At 38.2% G+C, this 21779-nt stretch overlaps 2 protein-coding genes and 1 long non-coding RNA gene across 12 annotated transcripts; 2 read left to right on the forward strand and 1 right to left on the reverse strand.

Moving 5' to 3' along the window:
* Nucleotides 1-335: 335 nt before the first annotated feature.
* LOC135583746 (SUPPRESSOR OF ABI3-5-like) lies at nt 336-11561 on the forward strand. Of its 8 annotated transcripts, none has more exons than XR_010492952.1 (16): nt 336-602; nt 2155-2293; nt 2497-2537; nt 2793-3537; nt 3618-3689; nt 3765-3857; nt 3937-4016; nt 4786-4942; nt 5913-6000; nt 6063-6154; nt 6227-6295; nt 6368-6538; nt 8581-8770; nt 9084-10073; nt 10469-10642; nt 11233-11371. XR_010492952.1 is itself a non-coding variant. In XM_065135562.1 (16 exons), exons 2-16 carry the CDS (start codon nt 2246-2248, stop codon nt 11410-11412), a joined length of 3213 nt encoding a protein of 1070 aa, XP_064991634.1. In that variant the 5' UTR covers nt 336-602; nt 2015-2245; the 3' UTR covers nt 11413-11561. The 8 variants fall into 8 exon arrangements, 7 of the variants coding, with proteins under 7 accessions (XP_064991634.1, XP_064991633.1, XP_064991636.1 ...); XM_065135562.1 differs by having other exon boundaries at nt 2015-2293; nt 10446-10642; nt 11233-11561; XM_065135561.1 differs by having other exon boundaries at nt 10446-10642; nt 11233-11561.
* Nucleotides 11562-13241: 1680 nt separating this feature from the next.
* On the reverse strand, nt 13242-19694 carry LOC108951470 (uncharacterized). Its single transcript, XR_001975859.2, has 3 exons — nt 19407-19694; nt 14128-14286; nt 13242-14023 (listed from the first exon to the last, which is right to left on the reverse strand). It is a non-coding gene; the product is annotated as an uncharacterized LOC108951470 (long non-coding RNA).
* Nucleotides 14591-18090, forward strand: LOC135629706 (WEB family protein At3g02930, chloroplastic-like). Of its 3 annotated transcripts, none has more exons than XM_065137515.1 (3): nt 14591-14796; nt 15423-15680; nt 15775-18090. In XM_065137515.1, exons 2-3 carry the CDS (start codon nt 15576-15578, stop codon nt 17917-17919), a joined length of 2250 nt encoding a protein of 749 aa, XP_064993587.1. In that variant the 5' UTR covers nt 14591-14796; nt 15423-15575; the 3' UTR covers nt 17920-18090. The 3 variants fall into 3 exon arrangements, with proteins under 3 accessions (XP_064993587.1, XP_064993584.1, XP_064993585.1); XM_065137512.1 differs by having other exon boundaries at nt 15455-15680; XM_065137513.1 differs by having other exon boundaries at nt 15467-15680.
* Nucleotides 19695-21779: the final 2085 nt, after the last annotated feature.

Genomic DNA, 21779 nt, shown 5'->3' on the forward strand with positions numbered 1-21779 from the left:
TGATTTGAATCCTAAACTGAATCTGATCCTAAATTTTAGATATGATAACTTACATGAAGTCTAAAACCTTCAAGCATGTTAAGCTGTGTTCATTAGCTATTTGGGCTAACGAGGGAATCAATGGAGCCCGACAACCCGAAATGTTGACGTGGATTCAATGATAATTTTGATCCATACCCGATAACGATTGTAAAACCGAAATCCCTTCCGACCCGAACATAAAATTCAATTATGGATTTTATCGGATCAAATAATTACCGGATTCGGATCCTATACGCATCCGACCCATGCCACTCCTAGTTGGTTATAATAGAGGATAGGTCGAGAGGCGGAAGCATAAGCCTTTCTTTTCGCCCTTCTCACCGCAGCCCGATCTCCCATCTCCGCTCCACCGCCGCCGGTCTTTTTTCCCGCGACGCCACGCCGCGGTGGTTCTGGTCCCGTAGATCGTACGACCTGGTGGTGCGTTAGCGGCCCTCTAGTCGTCGGGGGTTTCTCCTCTGACCGATCCCGATCGTAAGCCCTAAAAATCATCGAGGGTTTGGCGGTTTCATCTGATTCCTGCGATCCTTGGCCTGGAGAAGGAGGAGGAAAGAATCAAGGTCTGGTTTGGTTTGATTTTTGTTTTGGTTGTGGGTTTCTGACCCAAGTCACTGATTTCGATCGGTTATCCGAGGTTTTCTCGTCATATGGGACTGTTGCTCAATCAAAAGATTGAATCTGATGGTTCTGTTTTTGAAAGGGTTTAGAGCGTTCTCTTGTTGTTTGAACACTTTACCCTGTAGCGTCTTGACTGCTAGTTCTTTTTATCTTAATAACTATTATGAAGCGAGTGGTCTTGGATGATATTGGCACGGGCGTGAAGACCACGCCATCCTTTGGGTTGATCAGGATTGGCTGATGCAGCTTAAGATTGCACGTCTTCCTGTGTCGTGTGCAACATCTAGTGCCAGCGATGCTTCAGAATCGATTGCGATCAAGTTATCTTAATCTTTATAAGGAGAACTCTTATTAATGTGCGGATAGGTAAAAGAAAATAAATATGCGTTTGGCAATAAGTGTATGATTGTATGACAATAAGTGTTGGTATTGTCTTTGCATGCATGCAAACAATCATTTTTTGTTTCAACATTTGAGCTTTAAACATATTGGTTCCATCTGTTAATGATGTTGTTAGTGCTAATCACCCATTGGAAGTAGGAGTTAAATGTGCTTAGAATATTGCTCTCTGGTTTGCGAACATTATATCCAAAAGACTTCCCCATCCCTTCATGCCTCACAAGTATTTGTATGTTTCCTGATGTGCTGTTTATCATTTAATTTATCTGAAAGTATCAACATGCATTGTGTTTGTCTGCTAAAAGTTCAGGTCAAATCAGGATGTGTATGGGTTGATTGAAGACAGTTATAGGTCTTCTGTGAAAATCTGGATTAGTAAGTTTCAGGTCGTTAAAATAAAGTCATGTTCAATTATGGACATGCCATGCTGTCCGAAAATTGGATTGACTTTTCATTTTAGTTTTATGTTTGGAAATGTTGTCCAACCCACATGTTGCCTGGACCTTGTTCACTAGGTGAAGATTTAAGATAGCAAAGTCTTGGATTACAATAAAAAGACATTGTTTAAAGAATGTCATGGTACATTGTTTGCAATTGATATTTGTACGTAGGATTTGTTTAATCCAATGTAAATATAAGAAAAATCTGAACTGGATTCTTTTTGAGTTCTTAAATGGCCTAATTTTTCTAGGGAATTATATCATAATTGCAATGGAGAATGAAAACGAGTTTCTTTGCTTTAAACTGGTCTTGTAATGTACTTGGATTCACAGCAATCCACCAGGATCCACTTCTGTAGTTTTCCTAGAAACATCACTATGGTTTTGGACATAGAGATGGTATTTCATTTGGCTCAAATCATTAAATCTGCTGATTCTTATGAGCGCATCTATCCTTATTTGAAATGATTATGACTGATGATTATGTCTGTATTTGTTTTCTTTGAAACTTGAAGGACTGCATAATTGTCATTTGAGAGTCTGAGGATGGGGTATTTTTTGGACTGTTGGTTTGAGGATTTAAGGCAAAAGGATGGCCATGTGGGTTAATACTTGTTGATACTGGCATAACTGTCTGCTTGTGCATCAATTACAGGATAGATATCTGAACAACCTGCACTCGAAAGTCAAAATCTGTGAAAGATCATCAAGAGAGCCTTGCAGGAAAATACTAGTGCAGCCTGCAAATGGACCCTGGGCGTTATGGTCGTCAACAAGGATGGGACACAAACAGCGTAATTGCAGCTTTCTCTTTTGTTACCTATAACCGGGATGATATAGCAGATTATATGACTTATGTCGTGTCCTCCATGTTCACTGGAATCTCATTCTAACAGAACTGTTGAAGAAAGCCATGGACCAGTTTTTAATGGAATGGATTTCCCTACCCCTTCCATAAATTTTTGATGCTAATTTGCTTATTCTGTTGAATCTACAGGCCTTGGAGGGGTATGGTGCACTCCATGAGCAAGATTTCAGGTGGGTAAATTATTAATTGTTTAAACCCTTTGGGATTTTGTAGCATCTTCTAAACTTAATTATGTTCCTATGATCCTATCTATGTTTCTTAGAAAAATTGATTACTTTCCCTAAATGTGAGATTTTACCATTTGTTAACACTTGACATTATAGTTTTGGTGATGATACTTGGGTGTTGTACTAACTTTGCCTTTCTGGTATATTATGTTTGTTACATTACCCTGTGTTTCCCCACTGCTTAATTTACTATTGCAGGGCTGGTGGATCATATGGTGGTAGGAGGCTGTTACCTGAAGGATTTTCCAGGGATTCTGGTTATGCAAGGACCTCTTTTCATCATGACATACTCGAGAGGGATATCTATCCACCAACACATGTTCCTGGTGTCTGGCCTCAGCCTAGAAGAAGTTTCGATGAAGAATATGCACTCGTCAGGGATTCAAGAAGAAATGTTGAGCCGTATCATGAAATAGATAACTTTGGTGAACATGTGAAGTATCATGAAGATAACTTTCGTGACAACTACCGCAACATTGAGAGGTACCATGACACAGATAGTTACCATGATTATGGATATGATAGGCATGCCAGGTTTGGGGGTAGGGATCACGAGGGAATGAGCAGTGACTATGAAGTTCGACGCCATTTATCTCATGAAAGCAGAGAAAATAGTCGTGATAGAGACTATGATTATGACTGGTATAGCTATGATTCTGACCATGAGAGAGGAAAGAGGGATGGTGGTCGGCGACGACGTGAATCACGTGATCGTGAACATGAAAAGAGAGGTTTGAGTCGCGAAAGAGATCAAAGTCCATATAGACGTCGAGAACGCTCTCGTTCACATGGGCGTGATGATCGGTCTAGATCAAGATCTCCTCGAGGTAGAACTCGTAGCCGAAGTCACAGAGAGGACAGCTATGAGGATGGCCGATATGAGAGGAATGAAAGACGGCGGGATTATGATCGTGATGAGAAGAGACATAATGACTCTTCTGTGGTATGCTCCAGTGGATACATAACACTGTTTTTTTGTGTTTAATATAATTGATAAAGCTTTCTTTTCTCTTTTTGCTGTAGGCGCCATCAGCCACAATAGTTGTGAAGGGTCTATCACAGAAGACAACTGAAGATGATTTGTATCAATTTCTTGTACGAGTATCTTGGTCATAAATGGTTTTCTTTGTTGTTATTAGCTTTTGGTTTAATAGCTCTAGTCTCTTCCAGGCTGAGTGGGGGCCGCTTCGTCATATACGGGTTATTAAAGAGAGAAATTCTGGAGTTTCGCGGGGATTTGCTTTTATTGACTTTCCTGATGTGGTACCTTTCATAGAATTTATTTTCATGTGTCACCTCTTGTTTAATGTGTTTGCACCAAAAGCCGATGCTTCTTATGCAGGATGCTGCTCGGAGGATGATGGACGGCATTGGAGACAATGGTCTTGTAATTGATGGAAGGAAGCTCTTCTTTGAGTACAGGTAACTGCGTTTCAGAGAGTTAGTTTATTTGGACAGTTGATTTATTAAATGTGGAGAAAAAAGTTCAACAATTTTTTTCTGAAACAGTCATTGCTTAACCCTGGGGTTGTGTACTTTAGATTTTTATCTGATTGTTTTCTTATTATTATAATTTAGTTTTACAAGGAACGAGAACTTTTTGATGTTTTGTCATACAAAACTTACCTAGTCATACAGGGAACAAGATCTGTGAACTGTGCAATGGAATGACCCTCTCTGATACATTGTCTGTTACATGGAAGTGTGAACTTGACACTGGCTTACAAAGTTCTTGTTCTCATGGTAATCTGGTGTAATAACATGTTAATAATTTGAAAAAACAAGAAGCATACACTTTGTTCATGAAGACCATGGTCTCTAGTCTCTTGACTTAATTCTCTCTCCTTTCCTTCCCCTTTTTTGTCTTTCTTGTTTTATGTTGTCACATTTTGGTGCAACTTTAATCCAACATATCTGAAGCATTCACTTTGTTCCTGAAGGCCATGGTCTACAGAGGATTCATTTAAGTAGCAATTTTCATTTTAATCGATCATTGTGTTTTCCAAAATCATGACTCTTTCATTCTCTCTCCTTTCCCTTCCTTTTTCTTTTTTCTTTCTTGTTGTTGGTGAATACTATAGTTCATTCTAATGTTGCAACTTCTATAGTCTATGCTCCTTTGACATTGGTTTTTGGTATCTATTTATCTATGCAACTTCTGTTTTGTTGCTGATGTCCATCTCTGCTGCAGTAGTAAGCCAACTGGTGGGGCTGGTGCACCTTCATTAGGACAAGAAAGCTTTGCTAAATCAAGCCATGGACACGGTAGAAGTATTACTGCACCATGTGACTGGATTTGTACCATGTGTGGTTGTTTAAATTTTGCACGGCGGACATCCTGTTTCCAGGTGTATTTTTATTTTGGTTTTTTGCACATTGCAGTCATTCTTTCAGTAAGAAATCTTATTTCAGAAAGTCAATATTCTGACCTGAACACTTGATAGAATTGACTTTTGGGTTCTTCATATTCAACAAAGTGGCATTTTAATGTTTCCATTTAATCAATTATCTAACTAATTTAACACATTTTACCAGTACCTTTTGGTCTTTTTTTTTCAAATTGCAATATTGAAAAACAGATCAGCAACACAATTCAAGTGAAGTGGGTTACATGTTATTTTTAAGATTTTTCAGTCAATTTTCTCTATGCATTTTATAGAGTTGAATGAAACATTTTTTTTTGTAGCCACACGTATTAATTCCTCTGTTGTTGGCACTCCCTTTAATAATCAATCATTTTCCTCCACTAAGCGTGGACCAGTAAACTGTCATTTTCTTCAGTCTGGCTGCATCTCATAAGGTTCTTGAGGTCAAACGTGATCATGGGATGATTATATTAATATGCTCTGTGGGAGCATCTGTTTATAAAGTAATATAAGTGACAAGAAATGGGTTGAAGCAGAGAACTCTTTCTGGACTTTCAAGACATGATTTATGCTTTTTCAACATGGAATTTAATAAGAAATTTCACTGGAACCGATAATTGTTCACTTAAAGATATTTTGTAGGATTACAAGCTTTAATTGCTTGGGTGTAATTCTTCTAGTGCTACTCTCTCTGAACATCAAAAGGGGCTTGTACTTTACACATCCTGTGATATAGTAGTCCTCTTCTCTAGATTTATTGTCAACAACATTTTTGTGGTAGTTTTGTATCTTCATCATGCATTTGGTGCATCCTACAGTATTCATACTCAATGAAGCATTTTGAAGTTTAGAAAAAAAACTATTTCACTATTTTCTTCTAGTTAATTTCTAGATTTTATATCTTTTTTTATCATGATTTATGTGGTTCCTGTTTGTTGCTTTTACCATCTAGTGCAATGAGCCCCGGACTGAGGATGCTCCTCCAGCTGATGTAGCAAGCACCAATCCAACACCCTTAGGGAAAAGGGGATCAGATTTAGGTATAAGTTTGCTTTTCTGTTAATTTTTTTTTACTCGGTAACTGACATAGATTCATTTTCAGGTCCTACTCATGTCTTAGTTGTACGAGGGTTGGATGAAAATGCAGATGAAGAAATGCTTCGTTATGAATTTGCTAAGCATGCTGCAATTAAGGTAGCAAATATATTCTTGTGGTTAGCCAATGTTAATGTTTTTTAGCTGTTAGCTTACAGTTTTTGTCTGCAGGATCTTCGCCTTGTCAGAGATAAATTTACTCATGTTTCTCGGGGATTTGCTTTTGTGCATTTCCACTCGGTACACTCTTTTTCTTTTTTTCTTATCCATGATGTCAGAGTATGATGTTTTTTCTTGTATCATTGTTTACAGGTGGAAGATGCAACCAAAGCTCTTGAAGCAACCAATGGAACAACCCTAGAAAAAAATGGCCAAGTCCTACGTGTAGCATATGCAAAAAGTATTCATGGACCTGGATCTGGGACTCCACAATCGAGCAGTCTTGCAGCAGCTGCTATTGAGGCAGCAACATTTGCTCAACAGGTCTTAGCCATCAGCATTTGTTATATAATTTAATTTTTTAATGTCTTATACATGTCTGGTTCACTTTTCCACTTTGTGGGTCATGAACTGTGCACTCAATAATGTGTAGGTTTCACAGTTTTGAAAATGATCAAATTCTCACTTTTGAGCTGCAACAAATTGTGCCAGTCATGATGGCCTTGTCATAGTTGACATTATTCTTTGCAAAATTTTCTGTAGTCTGTTGGATTTCTGTGCATGTATACTCCTAAAAATGGAATTTTTTTTAATTCGTATCAATATCTTAAAAAACTTAGATTTCTTGTAGAAATGCCTGAACTATCACTGATATTTCCTGAGGGCTCTTTGACAGTGATTTTTCTTTGGATAACTATAATTAGACATGAACAACAACCTTTTGCCGAACATCCAAATGGTTTAAGAAATTTTATGAATGCCCTCTCAAATTAAAGATTTTGCAGAAGTCCACTTCAGAGAATATAAATTTTATTATAAAAAAACCCATTAAAAATCTTAATGATGCCTTTTGAAGTAAATGCCTTAAGAAAGTCAAATGATAGGGACATGGTTAATTTAAGGTATTATAGCGTCTGACCTTCTAACATGACTTTTGTTTAACTGTAATGCATTTAACATCAAACCATGGGGACATTTGTGCAAGGAATTTATTTTCTGGAGATACTGTAGAGGTGCAATTGTGCAATTTTAAGTCAAGGCTATATTTTCAAACTACCAGAGCATGCTCTTGATTTGCATGTCTCTGTAGTTCTCATCTTGGTTTAGATTAGGGTGTGAAGCCAATATGCCGTTATTGTATGTTGAAATTGTTTTTACCACTAAACCTTTGCATGAATGGATGTAGCCAAGGTAGCATGTTGGACCTCTATGGACTTTAGATGCCATATGATTTACTGACATGTACTTGTCAAGATCACTGAATAAAATTTTTTTTTAATGAGTGGTTGTACCGATTGGTACTTTGTTGCATGGTCCATTATTGATGCATGATCCATTATTGATGCATCATCAGACCAGTAAATATCAGTCAGTATTTACCAGTCCGACCAGTATTTAAACCATGGAGGCAAATTCTGTATGGACTTTGAACTGCCTTACCTGAGTATGCTTCTCAGTTTATTCTCTTTGAGATGGCAGTTCATGATTCTCGTATGGCCAATAAAATATCTGCTGGATGATGGGAATTTTCCAGTGTGTCCAATTCTCATTGTTTTGATGTTCTTGCCATATATCTTGATTACTCCTTTATTATGGCTTAGCAGATTTAATAGAAAGCACACCGGAAATTTACCTGTTGAGATAGATGCATGACAACATCTCAAATCACACTCTAAAGAAATTATCCCTTCTTAATAGAACTCAAATTTTTTTTAAATCAAATTGAACTGTATATTCATCTAGCTGTTTGTCTTGTCTAAGTCTTTTGGTACATAGAATGATAGAAGATTTGCTGATTGTCTCCCTGTTTCATAAAATCATCACTCTTTTGCTTTTACATATATTAAAAGTCCCTATAAAGTGGTCTCAGTGTCATACTTTATGATTTGATCTAGCTGTTTGTCTTGTCTAATTCTTTTGGTTCATAGAATGATAGAAGATTTGCTGATTGTCTCCCTGTTTCATAAAATCACTCTTTGGCTTTTACATATATTAAAAGTCCCTATAAAGTGGTCTCAGTGTTATACTTTATGATTTGATTTTGTAATGCTTCCTCACATACTTTATGGTATACAAACTTTAAGAAATACAACTTCTGCACATGTGTACTGAGTAAAATTTTCATTAATATTGATATAATTTACCTTTTCTATTTGTGTCAATCAGTCACTGCTTCATGGGTTAACATCTTTAGCTACATATTGGTGAGCCAAAATAGTAATTATTTAGACTCAATTATTGCATCAATTTGCATATTATTTTTTTCTTTTCATTGGTTGTCGAGGTACTACTCAATTGTAATATCAACCATAGACTACTGTAATTGCTGCTATATCTATTTGGCTTCTTTTATTTATTTTGTTCAGTATGATGCTGTTGGTTGGACGCCAAAGGAATACAATCCAGATCAAAAACAATCTACAACTGGGTTTGAGCAAAATAGCAAGGCAGAAGTTCAGAGAGGTGGTTCTGCTCCACAATCTGGGTTTGTATGGGATGAGAAATCTGGCTATTATTATGATGCTGCCTCAGGATTTTATTATGATGGAAATACTGGTTAGTTTGTTTGATATATCAATTTTTTGGTACAGCAATTATTCATTTTGGAAGGTTTTATTGTCAGAAACTTCTATGGATTCCTACTAAAATTTTTCTATTTGAAAAATAAAGAAATTAATATATGTATAATATGTGCCTTTATATAGAATACAATTTTTTATGTTTATATAGCTATATATAGTTGTTATAGTAGTAGCTGGCAACTTTTTTTTTTGTTTAAACCTCTTTGAGCATGGTTTTTTTCCATCAAATCCTACTGGAGTAGTGCCTAATTGTCTTGCTGAACTCTACTTGTAATTGTTTCATGCAGGTCTTTACTATGATGGGAACAATGGTGTTTGGTATTCTTATGATCATCAAACTCAGCAATATGTCCCTTGCAACGAGCAGAGCAACAATAAGGCAGCTGGAGACATGGCAAATGAAACTTCAAAAGGATCGGATGGAACTGCAAGCAAAAAAGTAGTGATATCTGCAGCTGCAACCACGGTAAAATCAAATGAAAAAGCATCATTGCCTGATGCGGTTCATGCTGCTGCAACAGCAGCATTAGCTGCAGAGAAAAAGGAAAAGGAGAAGTTGAAAGAGATTAAGTTGGCATCAAAAAGTAACCTCTTAGCTAATAAGAAAAAGATGAACAATGTTCTGGCAATGTGGAAGCAAAGAAATCATGAGGGGCAGGCAGCTCGTGTTGTTCTTGATGACAAGGAGTCATCTGGTTTGCTAGATGATAAACCAAGCAATTCGTACTCTGCATCTGTAGCATTAACTGCAAAAAACAAATTGAAATCTGATTCAGTTAAGGAAGCAATGGGTAGCTCAATTTATGCCTCATCTGCTAACCGTGGGACTACTCAATCCATCTCTGCTGAGACAGTAGATGTGGATTCACAGGTTAAGCCTAGACCTGTTAGTAATAGCTTGGGAGGCACAATAATGGGCGTTATAAGAGGTTCTGGAAAAGGGATTATAAAGTCAGATACAACTTTTCCAGTATCTGCTAGTGAAGGTACTACGGTTAGTTCTACTGCAACGGCAAGCTCCATAGAAACAACACCATCTTTAGCTCGGAGTCATGCTTCCGCACCCTTCAAGACTGATGCATCGGCATTGGGTTCATATGGATCATCTACATCCGGTGGACGTGGTAAACGCAGGTTTTCTGAGGCACCAGCACTTTCTAATCCCAGGGATCAAATTCAGACGACTTATAGAGATAGGGCAGCTGAGAGAAGAAATCTGTATGGCTCGTCATCTGCCACAGGGGATGATCTGTCAGACCTTGGGCTTGGGGATCCAAGTAAGCATTAACAACTTCCATTGCTTTCATGTATATCATGCTCCTGATTGATAATGTAAGATTACAGCGAGAAAAAGGATAGCTGCTTCTTAGTCATAGTGGCATGCTATGCTCCAACTATCTGACATAATTTGTGTGGCCTACTTTTACTAACTTGCCTGGTTGTTAAATATGAAAATTTATTGGCAACCAACTTCATAGGTCATTCAACCATAACAATTCAAGCATGGATACCTTGATATACTCATGCTTACTGGCAGAACCTGTTGTCAGTGGCTTTTGTCTGTTAACTATCTTCCAAATCCACCAGTTGATAGTTTGATATATTCATCAATATGCATATTCACATGCTGGAAATGGCTTTGTTTGAAGACTGTGATTATCCATATCGAAAGGATTCTTTATCAGTAACGGGGACGATGCCCTTTCCCCCGGGAGTTGGGGGACGGTCGTGTGGTGATATTGTGAGCAACACCGAGAATTATGAAGTGATAACTGCTGATCGAGCCATCGACGAAAGCAATGTGGGTAACCGGATGCTTCGCAGTATGGGCTGGCAAGAAGGACTGGTACCTCCCTTTCTCTGTCTTCTTTTTGTTAAAATAATCGAGAATGCCGTAGGCTAACAATTATTTATTCTAGTAGTTCATCGGGTCAGCACTTAGGTTTCACTTTGCATATATGTGTTCATATTGGAAAATCTTTGTCAAATGATACAACAAGTGCACCTTTTGCTTTTGGATTTAGGTCTACTTTAGGCTTAAAATGGTCTTTGAGTAGGATACAGAGACTCTTTTAAGGAGCAGGTTTTCACCTATACTCATTGTTGGTATCACTGCACTGTAGCGGTTTGGTATTAATGACTGGTATATTTATGGCAAAATCTTGTGCCGTAAGGATTAAATATGGTGACTTGGTAGTTTGTCTTTAGTTTTCTTGTCCATACTCAAATTACAATATTATTTATATCAGGGTAGGATAGTTTTGCCGAATTGATGTGGTCATGAATTGAAATGAGATGGCAAAGTGATGGCTGCTCATGGAAATGTTTTTGCCTGCAATGTGGATATACTGTTAAATAACTATGGTTGCCTGGTGCTGACATGGGTTTTGGGGGTTGGGTTTCTTGTCCTTTTTTTGCTTGCTTGTGAGCGATCAGGGACTTGGGAAGGATGGTAGCGGCATCAAAGAGCCCGTGCAAGCAAAAGCTGTGGATGACAGGTCGGGGCTCGGAAGTCAGCAGAGAAAAGTAGACCCATCCTTGGAGGCACAGTCAGGAGACAGTTATCGAACCATCATCCAGAAGAAAGCGATTGCAAGATTTAGAGAGATGGCGTAAGGTAGAGAACGATGACTGATGGGTTCTTTTTTTTTTTTCTTCTCCAGAGAATCTCTTGCTGTACTGTCTTTTAGCTTCACTTTCTCCCTGTGTTATTTATGAAGACTACATATTATTCAATGGTGGTTAACGAGCCATGCTTTCTAGTATTGTGGTGCCTATGTTGTCTTTGAGCCGTGCTTTCTGTCTTGATGCCGTGTACCTTTCGTTTTAGCGTGATGCTGCTCGAGATTTAGTGTTGTCTGTGGGAATCAAATGTGTATATGATGCTGTTAATACCTTGTACAGAAAGTAACCTATGTCCGCATGTAGACCTTCAGTCGTGTTGTAGATTTTATTGTCTCTTGTTGTTTTTGTGACCCTCCCGAAAGCTGTTCGCTCTCTTTATCTCTCGCGCGCGCACACAACTTCTGCTTTTGCTGTATCTGTTGCGGCCTTTTCGGAAGAAATCTATGAAATAGAGTAAGACGACATGCTGAATCTTTGGGGTGAGGAATCACGACCACTAGATGTGGAGCCACCGAGCCTAACGTATGCTTACCATTGTTAATCATCGCTATTCTATTTCATCTATTACTATTAAAACATGGTCTTAAACATTAAACATTTTAGATCGAACGGATCCGGATCGTGAAGCCGAAGATGGCGTTCATCTGCGAATCAGATGCACAGATGCATGTTTGTGTCATGTATATATTTATATATGTATATATACATATATACATATATGTATATATACATATATGTGTGTGTATTTTTCTTTCTTTTTTATCTACATGTTTGTCGTTCAGCTTGTGTGGTTCCTATGGAGAAATCTAAAATATTCACCAAAACAACAACCTATTTTAATCCTTTTCCAATCAATCATTTTTTCTTTTTTGACTTACCACTATTGCAACAAAACATCTATTAAAAAAAAAACAACCCAAGTCGAACACGACAAAGAATTTTCCATCCAACCTACCCTTAAATAAGGACAAACTCCAAAAGCAAATATAATTCCTCATGCGCACCACGCTTAACTGCTCGCTTATCTCACTCAAACATATGGTTGTCGTATTGTATTGTGTTGGACGCACTGCAAACCACGCCGCTTGTCGGTGGCCATCCCCGCCTCAGCTCACTAGCGGTGTTGTTTCTCGTGATTGCGATACCCATCGCTTATGACCAAATCGAATCACTGCTTTGATTGAAACAATTGACTCCATATTTATTATCAAAGATAACTACATATTTTTTCCAAAGTTATTTAAATCATTTTCATCATAAGAGTGTTAGCGAGAATAAACATTATATTAATATTCATTTTTAATCTTATTATATATTATTTTACATTATTAATAAAATATATAATTATATTTGATCTTAAAATGTATTGAGCCTACCATTTGTCCAATCGATCAATTTAATGACTATGCATCAAATAAAAAAACAGAGAACGGAGTGGGTAAATCTAATGTCTGCTGATACATCCAAAATTTGAGGCGGACAATTGATACCAAGACCAGTAATATCAAAGCCAAAAGTTACTAGGAAATGACCAAATATACACTAGACCATAAGAAATGCCAGTACGTAAAACATCGTTTTCTAAAGAGGAGGAAATAATGTCATGCCACGTGATATCTTGTGGAATTTGTGCATGCTTGTGGTCGAATCTCAAACATCCCCATTCTTTATAATTAATGTGGACAGCGCCTCATACCGGCATCATCAATTGGCAAAGTTCCCATTTTAACTGATATGTTCATGAATTCTATCAGAACAACTATCTATCTTGGTAATTGAACCAAACTTGAACCCTACATGGATAATAATAGTGATAATAATAATAATAATAATAATTATTATTATTATAATTGTTAGGAGCAAGAACAAAGAATAAAAGAAAAGAGAGATGTCTTATGCCTAAAAGAAAAAAAAATCAAAGTTGCAGTGGTTTAGAAAGAGCAAAGCAGATGAGTACAAAGGCATGATAACTGGTCAGGGGATGCAGGCAAAGAAACATGACTGGTTGGACAAGTAGATCCAGATCACCTTCTTCTATAGAAATCTGCACTTCTCAGTGCCATATGCTAGGAGGGCTTCATCTGAATCAGCTCTCAGACTATGACACACCAACCACAATACCTTTTTTTCTTTTCTCGTCAAAACAAGGACCTTCACCTAAAATAATATGGTCACCACGAGATCTAGCTGTAATCCTCGAAAGGCTACATACAAGGCATTTATGATCAATAATACGAGTTGATCTGGTAGATGGGAGACTTGACACCAAACCCTGAGTTGTATGTCTACTCCAAGCCAGTGCAATCGTGGACATCGAATTTCATTTCAGGGATTGGTTGCTGGATCAGCTAGTAGGGCATAAGATATTATGCATCGGATGACAATGAAGTTCCAACAGTGATGAACTATGAAAATGAGATTCCACCAGTAATCTAGTCGGCTATTGCAGATGAAGTACAGGCAATGTCTTCCACAAATGAAATATGCTAATCATATCAGAAACCTGAATTAAATTTTGATAATTTTATTTTTCTGGAAAGAAACTAACCTTCAGCCTTGTTGGAATAAAAAAGCTCTTCTTCAGGAAACTGTCATCTTGGTCCTGTAAGATTGTAGGTAATATGTCACATACAAAGTGATGGTACTCATGCAACAACCAGTAGATGACTCTTCCATATTCGTTTACTGCAGAATCGAAATCTTTACCTGACAGTGTTTCTGTCAACCTCGCAAATGTCCTAATATTCCTTTATCTAGACGGTAGGATCCTCTTCACTTCAAATTGGATCCCTTGTAAGATCCATCAGTCCACAGGAGCTGAGCTCTGACATCAATGGGTCCACCCCAGAGGATGAGTGAAGGTGCCTGAAATGAAGAGACAAACAAGGTTTAAAGGAAAATAAAAAAAAGGGAAAAAGGAGTAGGTTCATAAGAACACAAGGGTCCTCTAGGTGAGATCAGCCCACCACTCTGTGTCTTTGTCTTCATATGACATGCGGGTCAACCGTAAGTATTTTTATTCCTCTGGGAACTTGTTCATGTGTCCTTTCCTTGATGCACAACTTGTTTCTGAACAACAAGCCTAGTGAAGTGTATTCACTAAAGAAAAAAAAAATCATATTACAGGTGTATTTTGACGCTCTTGTGGAAAGGATATGAAGTCCAGAGGGGTACTTGTCTGACACCAACTAGATATAATTGTTCTTTCTTCACCATTCTCCATCTGCTTTCTCTTCCCCCCTGTATTCTCCTGCTCTCTGAAATTACTTCTGAACTACCTTTCCTCCCCTTTCCCAAAGCTTTCCCAATTCTCACATTGCTGATCCCAAACTGCAAGTGTCCCTCTGGTAAAAAGATGCTGCCCTCCAACACCAGGTGAGTATCCTCTCCTCGCCAGATCTACACACTTGTCTTCTCTTCTCTTGTTTCTCCTTCAAGGGTCTATTTCAATGGGTTTTCTGTAGCTGTTATCACTTCTAGCCATCCAATTCTTCCGCAAATTCCTAGTTTTTGTCTCCCTGAACAAAGTTTTAGATGATTTTCTCATTAATTTTGCTATCAAGATTGCTCTTTCATTGTAGATTATCCAATTACAGTTGCAATCAATCATGGGTCAGCCATTGAACATCTGGATTTTTTTTGGATGGTTGTGCTATTGGATGTTGGTGTCTAAACTTCAAAATGCTTGCTTTGTTCTGTATTCTTTCATTTCCAGGCTCAGTGTTGATCTGCCTCTGTGTTCCAGTATGCATTCCTAAATTTAGTGGACATATGATTGCTTCAGTAATCATGTATTTGTTCTCTCATCCACCATATGAATCTGATTGCAGTATGTAAATAGTAAGGCTTTTGGTGTATAGTTCTAGTTTAAATTTATAAGGCTGTGACTCATATAATTTTACTATATATTTATAAGGCTTTGACCCATATAATTCTACTATAGATTTGTTCTAAAATCAGTCTCTTGGTTATTTTGCACTTTTCTTACTTCACAATTGCAGTTAAATGTGCACTAAGAAGACTCTGATATTAGTATTTGGAATAGATCTGGATTGCATGAAGGTTCCAACAACAAGAACACACATGGAACCCTCAAGGTTAGCAAAATAAGCAGAACCGGATCAGCCACATTAGACACTCGATCGCCTTCGCCTATGGCAGATCTATCTTCTCCCATGTCAAAACCACGTGTTTCAGTTAATCGCTCGCCCAAATCAGCTAATTCAAAGGCTTCAAACAAGAAAAGCTCTACTCCTGATGTAAGATAATTCCGTTCCATATAGTTTGTTCTTGGAATTCTGGATTAAAATCTTTCTGATATATAATCTAAGTAAATTGGGTTTTTGGTATTAGAAACTACCACAAGCAGCAAAAGCATCAGAGCTGCAGGAAAAACTGGATGCAGTTGAGATGGATCTGAAGAAAGCAAAGGAGCAATTAGCTTCTGTCGAGCTAGAAAAGATGAAAGCTATTGAGGAATTGAATAAAGTAAAGAGGTCAGCTGATGAGGTAAATGAGAAATTCCAGGAAGCTACTGTTGCTAAGAAGAAGGCTGAGGAGACCTTGGAGATCGAGAAATTTCGGTTCAATGAATTGGAACAGGCAAGCAAAAAAGCTGACCGGAAGAGGGAAGAGGAATTCCAAAAGGAACTCGAAAATATTCAGATCCAACATAATCAGGATGTTTCTGCAATGAATTCCATGACTCAGGAACTCCAGAGGATCAAGATGGAGCTCATAGATGTCACCAATGCAAAAGAAATTGCATTAGTCCAAGCCACTGATGCAAAGAAAACTGCTGAAATATATGAAGAGAATGTGGAACTCTTGTCCGAGGAAGTCAGTCAATTAAAGGCCTTGCATGACTCCAAGCTGGATAGTGTGAACAAAGAAGCAGCAGATACTGTCAAAAAGTTGGATGCTGAAGTAACTACTCTAAAATTTGAACTTGAAAGGGCAAAGACAGCCGAAGAGAAGTTGGTTCAGATGGAAGCATTGGTTGAAAAGCTTCAGTTAGAGGTGATTGATGCCAGGAAGGGTGAATTAGATGTAGCTCAGCTAGTTGATGAGTGGCGGAAGAAGGCGGAGATGCTAAAGATTGATCTGGAGGAAGCTTATCAGTCTGAGAAATCTGCATCTGATTCTCTGGCAGCCATGATGGTGAAATTGGAAGAGAGTAAATCTCTCTTGGACGATGTTGGATCTGAAATATCTACTCTTCGAGGGACGATAAAGTCATTGGAGATTGAGGTGGCAAAGCAGAACATTGATCTTGAAGAATCAGATAGGCAGCTAGATTTGGCACAGCAAGATGCACTGAACATTGGAAAGACTGTTGAATTACTAAAACTGGAACTTCGTAATCTGGACGAAGAAAAGTTGCGGGCAATTAACAGTGAGAAGGTCACTGCTTCAAAAATCAAGAGCTTGATTGAGGAGAATAATAAACTCATGGATGACCTCAAGAATAGCAAAGATGAAGAGGTAAAGGCTAAAAAGGCAATGGAAGATTTATCTTCTGCATTGCAAGCCATGTCCATAGAAGCCAGAGAAAAGGATGAAAGGCTTTTAAAAACACAAACTGAGATTGAAGAATCCCAAGCAGACATAGAACAACTAAATATAGCTCTAAGAAACACTAAAGAAAGGTATGAGGTGATGCTTGACGAGGCAAGATATGAGGTTGTTTGCCTCAAGAAAATTGTTGAAAGATTCGAAACTGAAGCAAGTAACATGAACAATGAGTGGGATGAAAAAGAGTTTAGTTTTTGTAACAAAATTAAAGAGTTAGAAGAAGAAACTGTTACCCTGAAGGTTGAGATGTCAAAAACGGTTGACTTACAGAAACTATCTAATCAAAAAACACAAGTAGTGAAGGAAGATGTAAGTGAGATGCTTACCAAATTAAGACTAGTGGAATCTGGGGCAAATTCTGCATATGAAGAAGCAGAAGCATCAAAGTATGAAAGTTTGCAATTGAAGGAGACATTGTTGGACAAGGAGACTGAGCTACAGAGTATCACACAAGAGAATGATGACCTTCGCATACAGGAAGCAGCTGCGACACGTAAGGCCAAAGAGCTCTCTGCAGCTCTTAAACAGGCCATATCAGATAAGACCGAGGAAAACTGTGAGATATCGGACAGCGATGAGTACAACCTGGAAAAAAGTGACTCAGAAGTACCTTACAAAAATCTTGAAGATCATCATAAAGAAGACCATAAACAAATAGAGAAGAGGAAAGAAACCGAAAATGGTAAGGAAGATCTTGTTGAAGTCATGGACAATGATTTATCATCAGAAAGGAATCATGAGGATGAATCCACTGATGATGATCTGCAATTAAAGATGGATGGCAGTAGCAATAATTTGACAAATGGAATGACGGGAAGCATCGACAATGGAACTACCTTGACCACCAAGCAGCACCAGCAACAAAAAAAGAAGAAGCCGTTACTCCACAAGTTTGGGAACCTACTGAAGAAGGGAAATCATTAGTAGGATAGCATCTGAAGTTTACATACATGATTATTTCGATTGATATACTTTATCAATGTGCCTTGAGGTGTCAATACGTTCTACAGCTTCTAATGTTTGTATTATCCTATTGAAAGAGCTTATCCTAAATTGTATCAACACATCATATCTGTCAATCTTTTGTTCCTCTGACTGGCCTTTTTGCATGAGAGCCACCATACTTGTAGAAGTTCTCATGATATTACTTAAAGGACTCCAATCACCTTGTGTATTCCATTCATCACCTGGATTTATTGAGGCCATAAAATCATTTTGATACCCTCCTTTTTTATTAGTACCATTACCGATACCTGATGTTTTGGTTTGCTTATTACCCCCTACTGACATCTGTATAGGTTGCCGTCCACCACTAATAGTTTCTTTCTTAAGTGCTTGTAGCACTTTCATCTAAACTTCAAGTCTGAAGCTTCAACCACAACTCAAGATAAGTTTTTCAGTATTGACAATACCTAAAACCACAACTAAGCCCAACCTCGAATTCATAAGGTCAAAAAAGATTAAATTTACTTGAATAGTCATCTAATTTTGAGTGTTGTTTCAAGTTGTTTCTCAAAATTATTCTCTCGTGTCAAACTGGCTTGAACTATTAATAATTTAGCAATCAAATCCATCTTGTATCTGTCATCGATATCAGTTAACAAAAAGATGGCTTGCAATTAGGGTCAACTAAATTTTTTATTAGTTTTGATCATCCATCTGACAAAGTAAATGTTTTTTTTTTTTTTTTGACTACCTTGGACCTTGTTTCCAGTAGGTATAACTTTGGCCAAAAGCATATAGAGAGATGACAGTACTACAACAACATAATAGTAGTTTTGAGTTACAAGGGCCACAGTGCTGTTATCTTTTATTCTTTGTTTGATAGAGAGAGATAACTAGAAAATGGAAGAAAGAGAAGAGAGAGGAGACAATGGCTACTGAGTACTATCTTCTCCATCTCATTACTAATTAGAGTGAGAGAAGCACGGCTACAACAGGATGAGAACAGTGGAGGGTGGAAATGACATGGTATTGTGTTCGATCTTGTTATGTATACGCGGTACATAATATGATCTGATTGTTGTCCATACACAACACATGATTTGATTGTTATCAGCACTCTGCCCATTATACCTAATAAATTCATAGTTTATGAGCCAATGTCACTCACACGCACAAATAATTTGGGGACCAACATAAGATTATAATTTAGTCAACAAAACAGAAGTTAGATCAAAATTTGCAGGCAAGGCGAAGCAAATGACTGATTACTAATGTAGATATCCCATCATCATTCGTTCAATCTCTTGAGAATTTTATGAGTAAAACTGCAAACTCCTCAGAGGAGGAACTCCAGTTTCCATAAATCCAGGAGATGAACAGAGACGCAGTTGCATCAACCAAACCCAAGCAAATTAATCTACATCGGAGCAGCGGAAACATCTCGATAAACGAGTTCAAAGCCATACTCGAGGAAATGGAGCACATCGAGGGTGTGCGCGAGGCAGCTTCGGTAGCCCGGTCGCCGTCGCCGTGAGGTAGACTCCGTCTTGCTCAAGCCTAAGTCCATAGGCTTTGCCGCCGGCCACCGCGAAAACGCGAGCCTCCGCGCGTTTTCCCAACCCTGGGATCCCTCTTTATCTTCCCCCTTTCCTCTTCCGCAGCTTGGTCTGCGGCGGGGAATGTGTTAACGGCATCGAAGAAGAAGAGTGTGTTCTGTTTCTCTCTCCCTCCCGTTTCGTCTCGGGCGTCTCCTGTTAACGGCCTAGATAACACTTTCAAACTCTTCCTCTGAGACCCGTCGATCTATCCTTGTTGTGATTGCTCAATATCATGGGGCCCGCGAAATCCACATCGTTAGACACGCGGGTAAAATTCGCCTGTGTTGTTTTTTATCCTTACCCTTCTACCTGTATCCTGATTAGTGGAAAGACGTGGGGCCCGGGTTGCGCACATCCTTCGGCACGGCGTTGACGCTTCGCTCGCGTAGCCCTGCGTTCTTACCCGCCATTGTATTCGTGTCATGAGACCATAGGATTGTGGGCCCACTGTGACCCACGTGGAGGCATTACGCTCTGCCACCTTAGTTTTAACGTGTTACCCGTTTTTCTATTCGTGTCGTGATTGATCAAAGGATGTGGGGTCCGTAGGACCAACATCCATGGGGAGAAGCAACACCGTCCGCCATGTATATACGTGTAAGTAGTTTGGACATGCCAAAGTATCTTTTTGGTTTTACATATATAGCCTTGCACTTTATTTTAGTATAATATAATATATATTTTGTGAACATCCATTTAGAAAACATGTAAACAATCACTTGGGAGTTTGTGATCGAAAGCAACAAATATATAAAGTATCTAAAAAGTCCATTTTTTTTTATTTTTGTGTCATGAACATCAATTATAGCTTAATCAATGATCCAAATTAAAACTAATTCCAAGTTATCCATGGGTCAGAGGCCAAATGAGCTGGTTAAGCATCATGGAAACCAAAAATATTTTGCTGAGGGTAGAAAGGCCATTTCATGTGGGTCCATTATTTACCTTCTAGATATCATGTTGTTTCTTCATGTATAAGGTTTATATTATTTGTAACATAGTCTATTTAACTTCAAAAAATAATCATTTTATGCCATTTTTAGGTAAATTAAAAAAATAAATTATTATTATTATTTACGATGTGTTTCCTTGTTGTTTTATCCTTTCAAAGGATAAAATTATCTCACAGAACGTATATTATGATTTTACATTTACATATAATTATAATAAAATTACTATATTAGAAATATTCATCATGTTGTCACCAAATGTTACTGTCAAGTTATAGGAGACTTGGATTAAGCATGAAGTGGACCATCATGTCATCCATGGTGCTAAGATGGAAGAGACAAAAGTATTGTTGCTGAGTCCTATAGTAGTTAGCATGCTTGTTGGGACAACCACTCACCACCTCATTTGTCAACACTTAATTGATGAGACATGCAAGAAAGTAGTGTCCATATCAGTTGTTGGGCTCAGCACATCCACCGCATCATAAGCTTGTCCCATCACACTGCCAATTTTTTCTTTCTTTTGTACGAAATCCCAACCACACCCTTCAGTGATGATCACGGATCGAGTACTCATAATATTTATTATTTTGATATTAATTTTAAATTCGACTCAGATACCCTAAAAAATTACTTAATGATGGATAGTCAATTAAATAGCACATTTGACCATCCAAAATTTCTAATCATATGGACCATATTATCACCCTAACATTGCATCTATAAATCCATTTTTATTCCAATTTTTTTCCTTTCTTAATTTCAAGTGCACCCAAAAAAAAGAAAAGATTTTTGGGTGATGTCAATTCATGCATCTCCCAACCATTAAACTCTCCATCGAGTTAAAAAAGCTGCAACAAAAGCTAACCAGAAACCAACACTGTCACGGAGACGGATTTAGCCACCGCCTCTATCGCAGACAAAACTACGGTCCCCATCACCTCACGAGTCACGGAACCGCTTGGAACACAACGGCGCGATTTCTCACGCTAACTTAGGTTATGCATATAGTTGAACTCGTGCCGAGATTCGTTGGGTTTCTCTGGCGGTAAACGCGAGTGACACGTTCGTGATAGAGAAAGTGTTCCTCGGTCACTTATCCGCGTCCGTCATGCTTTAAGATGCGCGAAGAAACTTAACTTGATTGGCCCCCAGTGAAGGTGATGGATCCGCATCAGGAGACCAGCCTTGTGTTCTTTCTCGCGTCACGTGTCGCGAGAGGACTTGGGTCGTGTATCTTTGCTTTCGTTCCCTCGACCATTCTCCGACTCGTGATACTTTGTTCCCCACT

Source organism: Musa acuminata, chromosome BXJ3-1, assembly GCF_036884655.1.
Source record: "Musa acuminata AAA Group cultivar baxijiao chromosome BXJ3-1, Cavendish_Baxijiao_AAA, whole genome shotgun sequence".
In the NCBI taxonomy this organism is placed as follows: domain Eukaryota; kingdom Viridiplantae; phylum Streptophyta; class Magnoliopsida; order Zingiberales; family Musaceae; genus Musa; species Musa acuminata.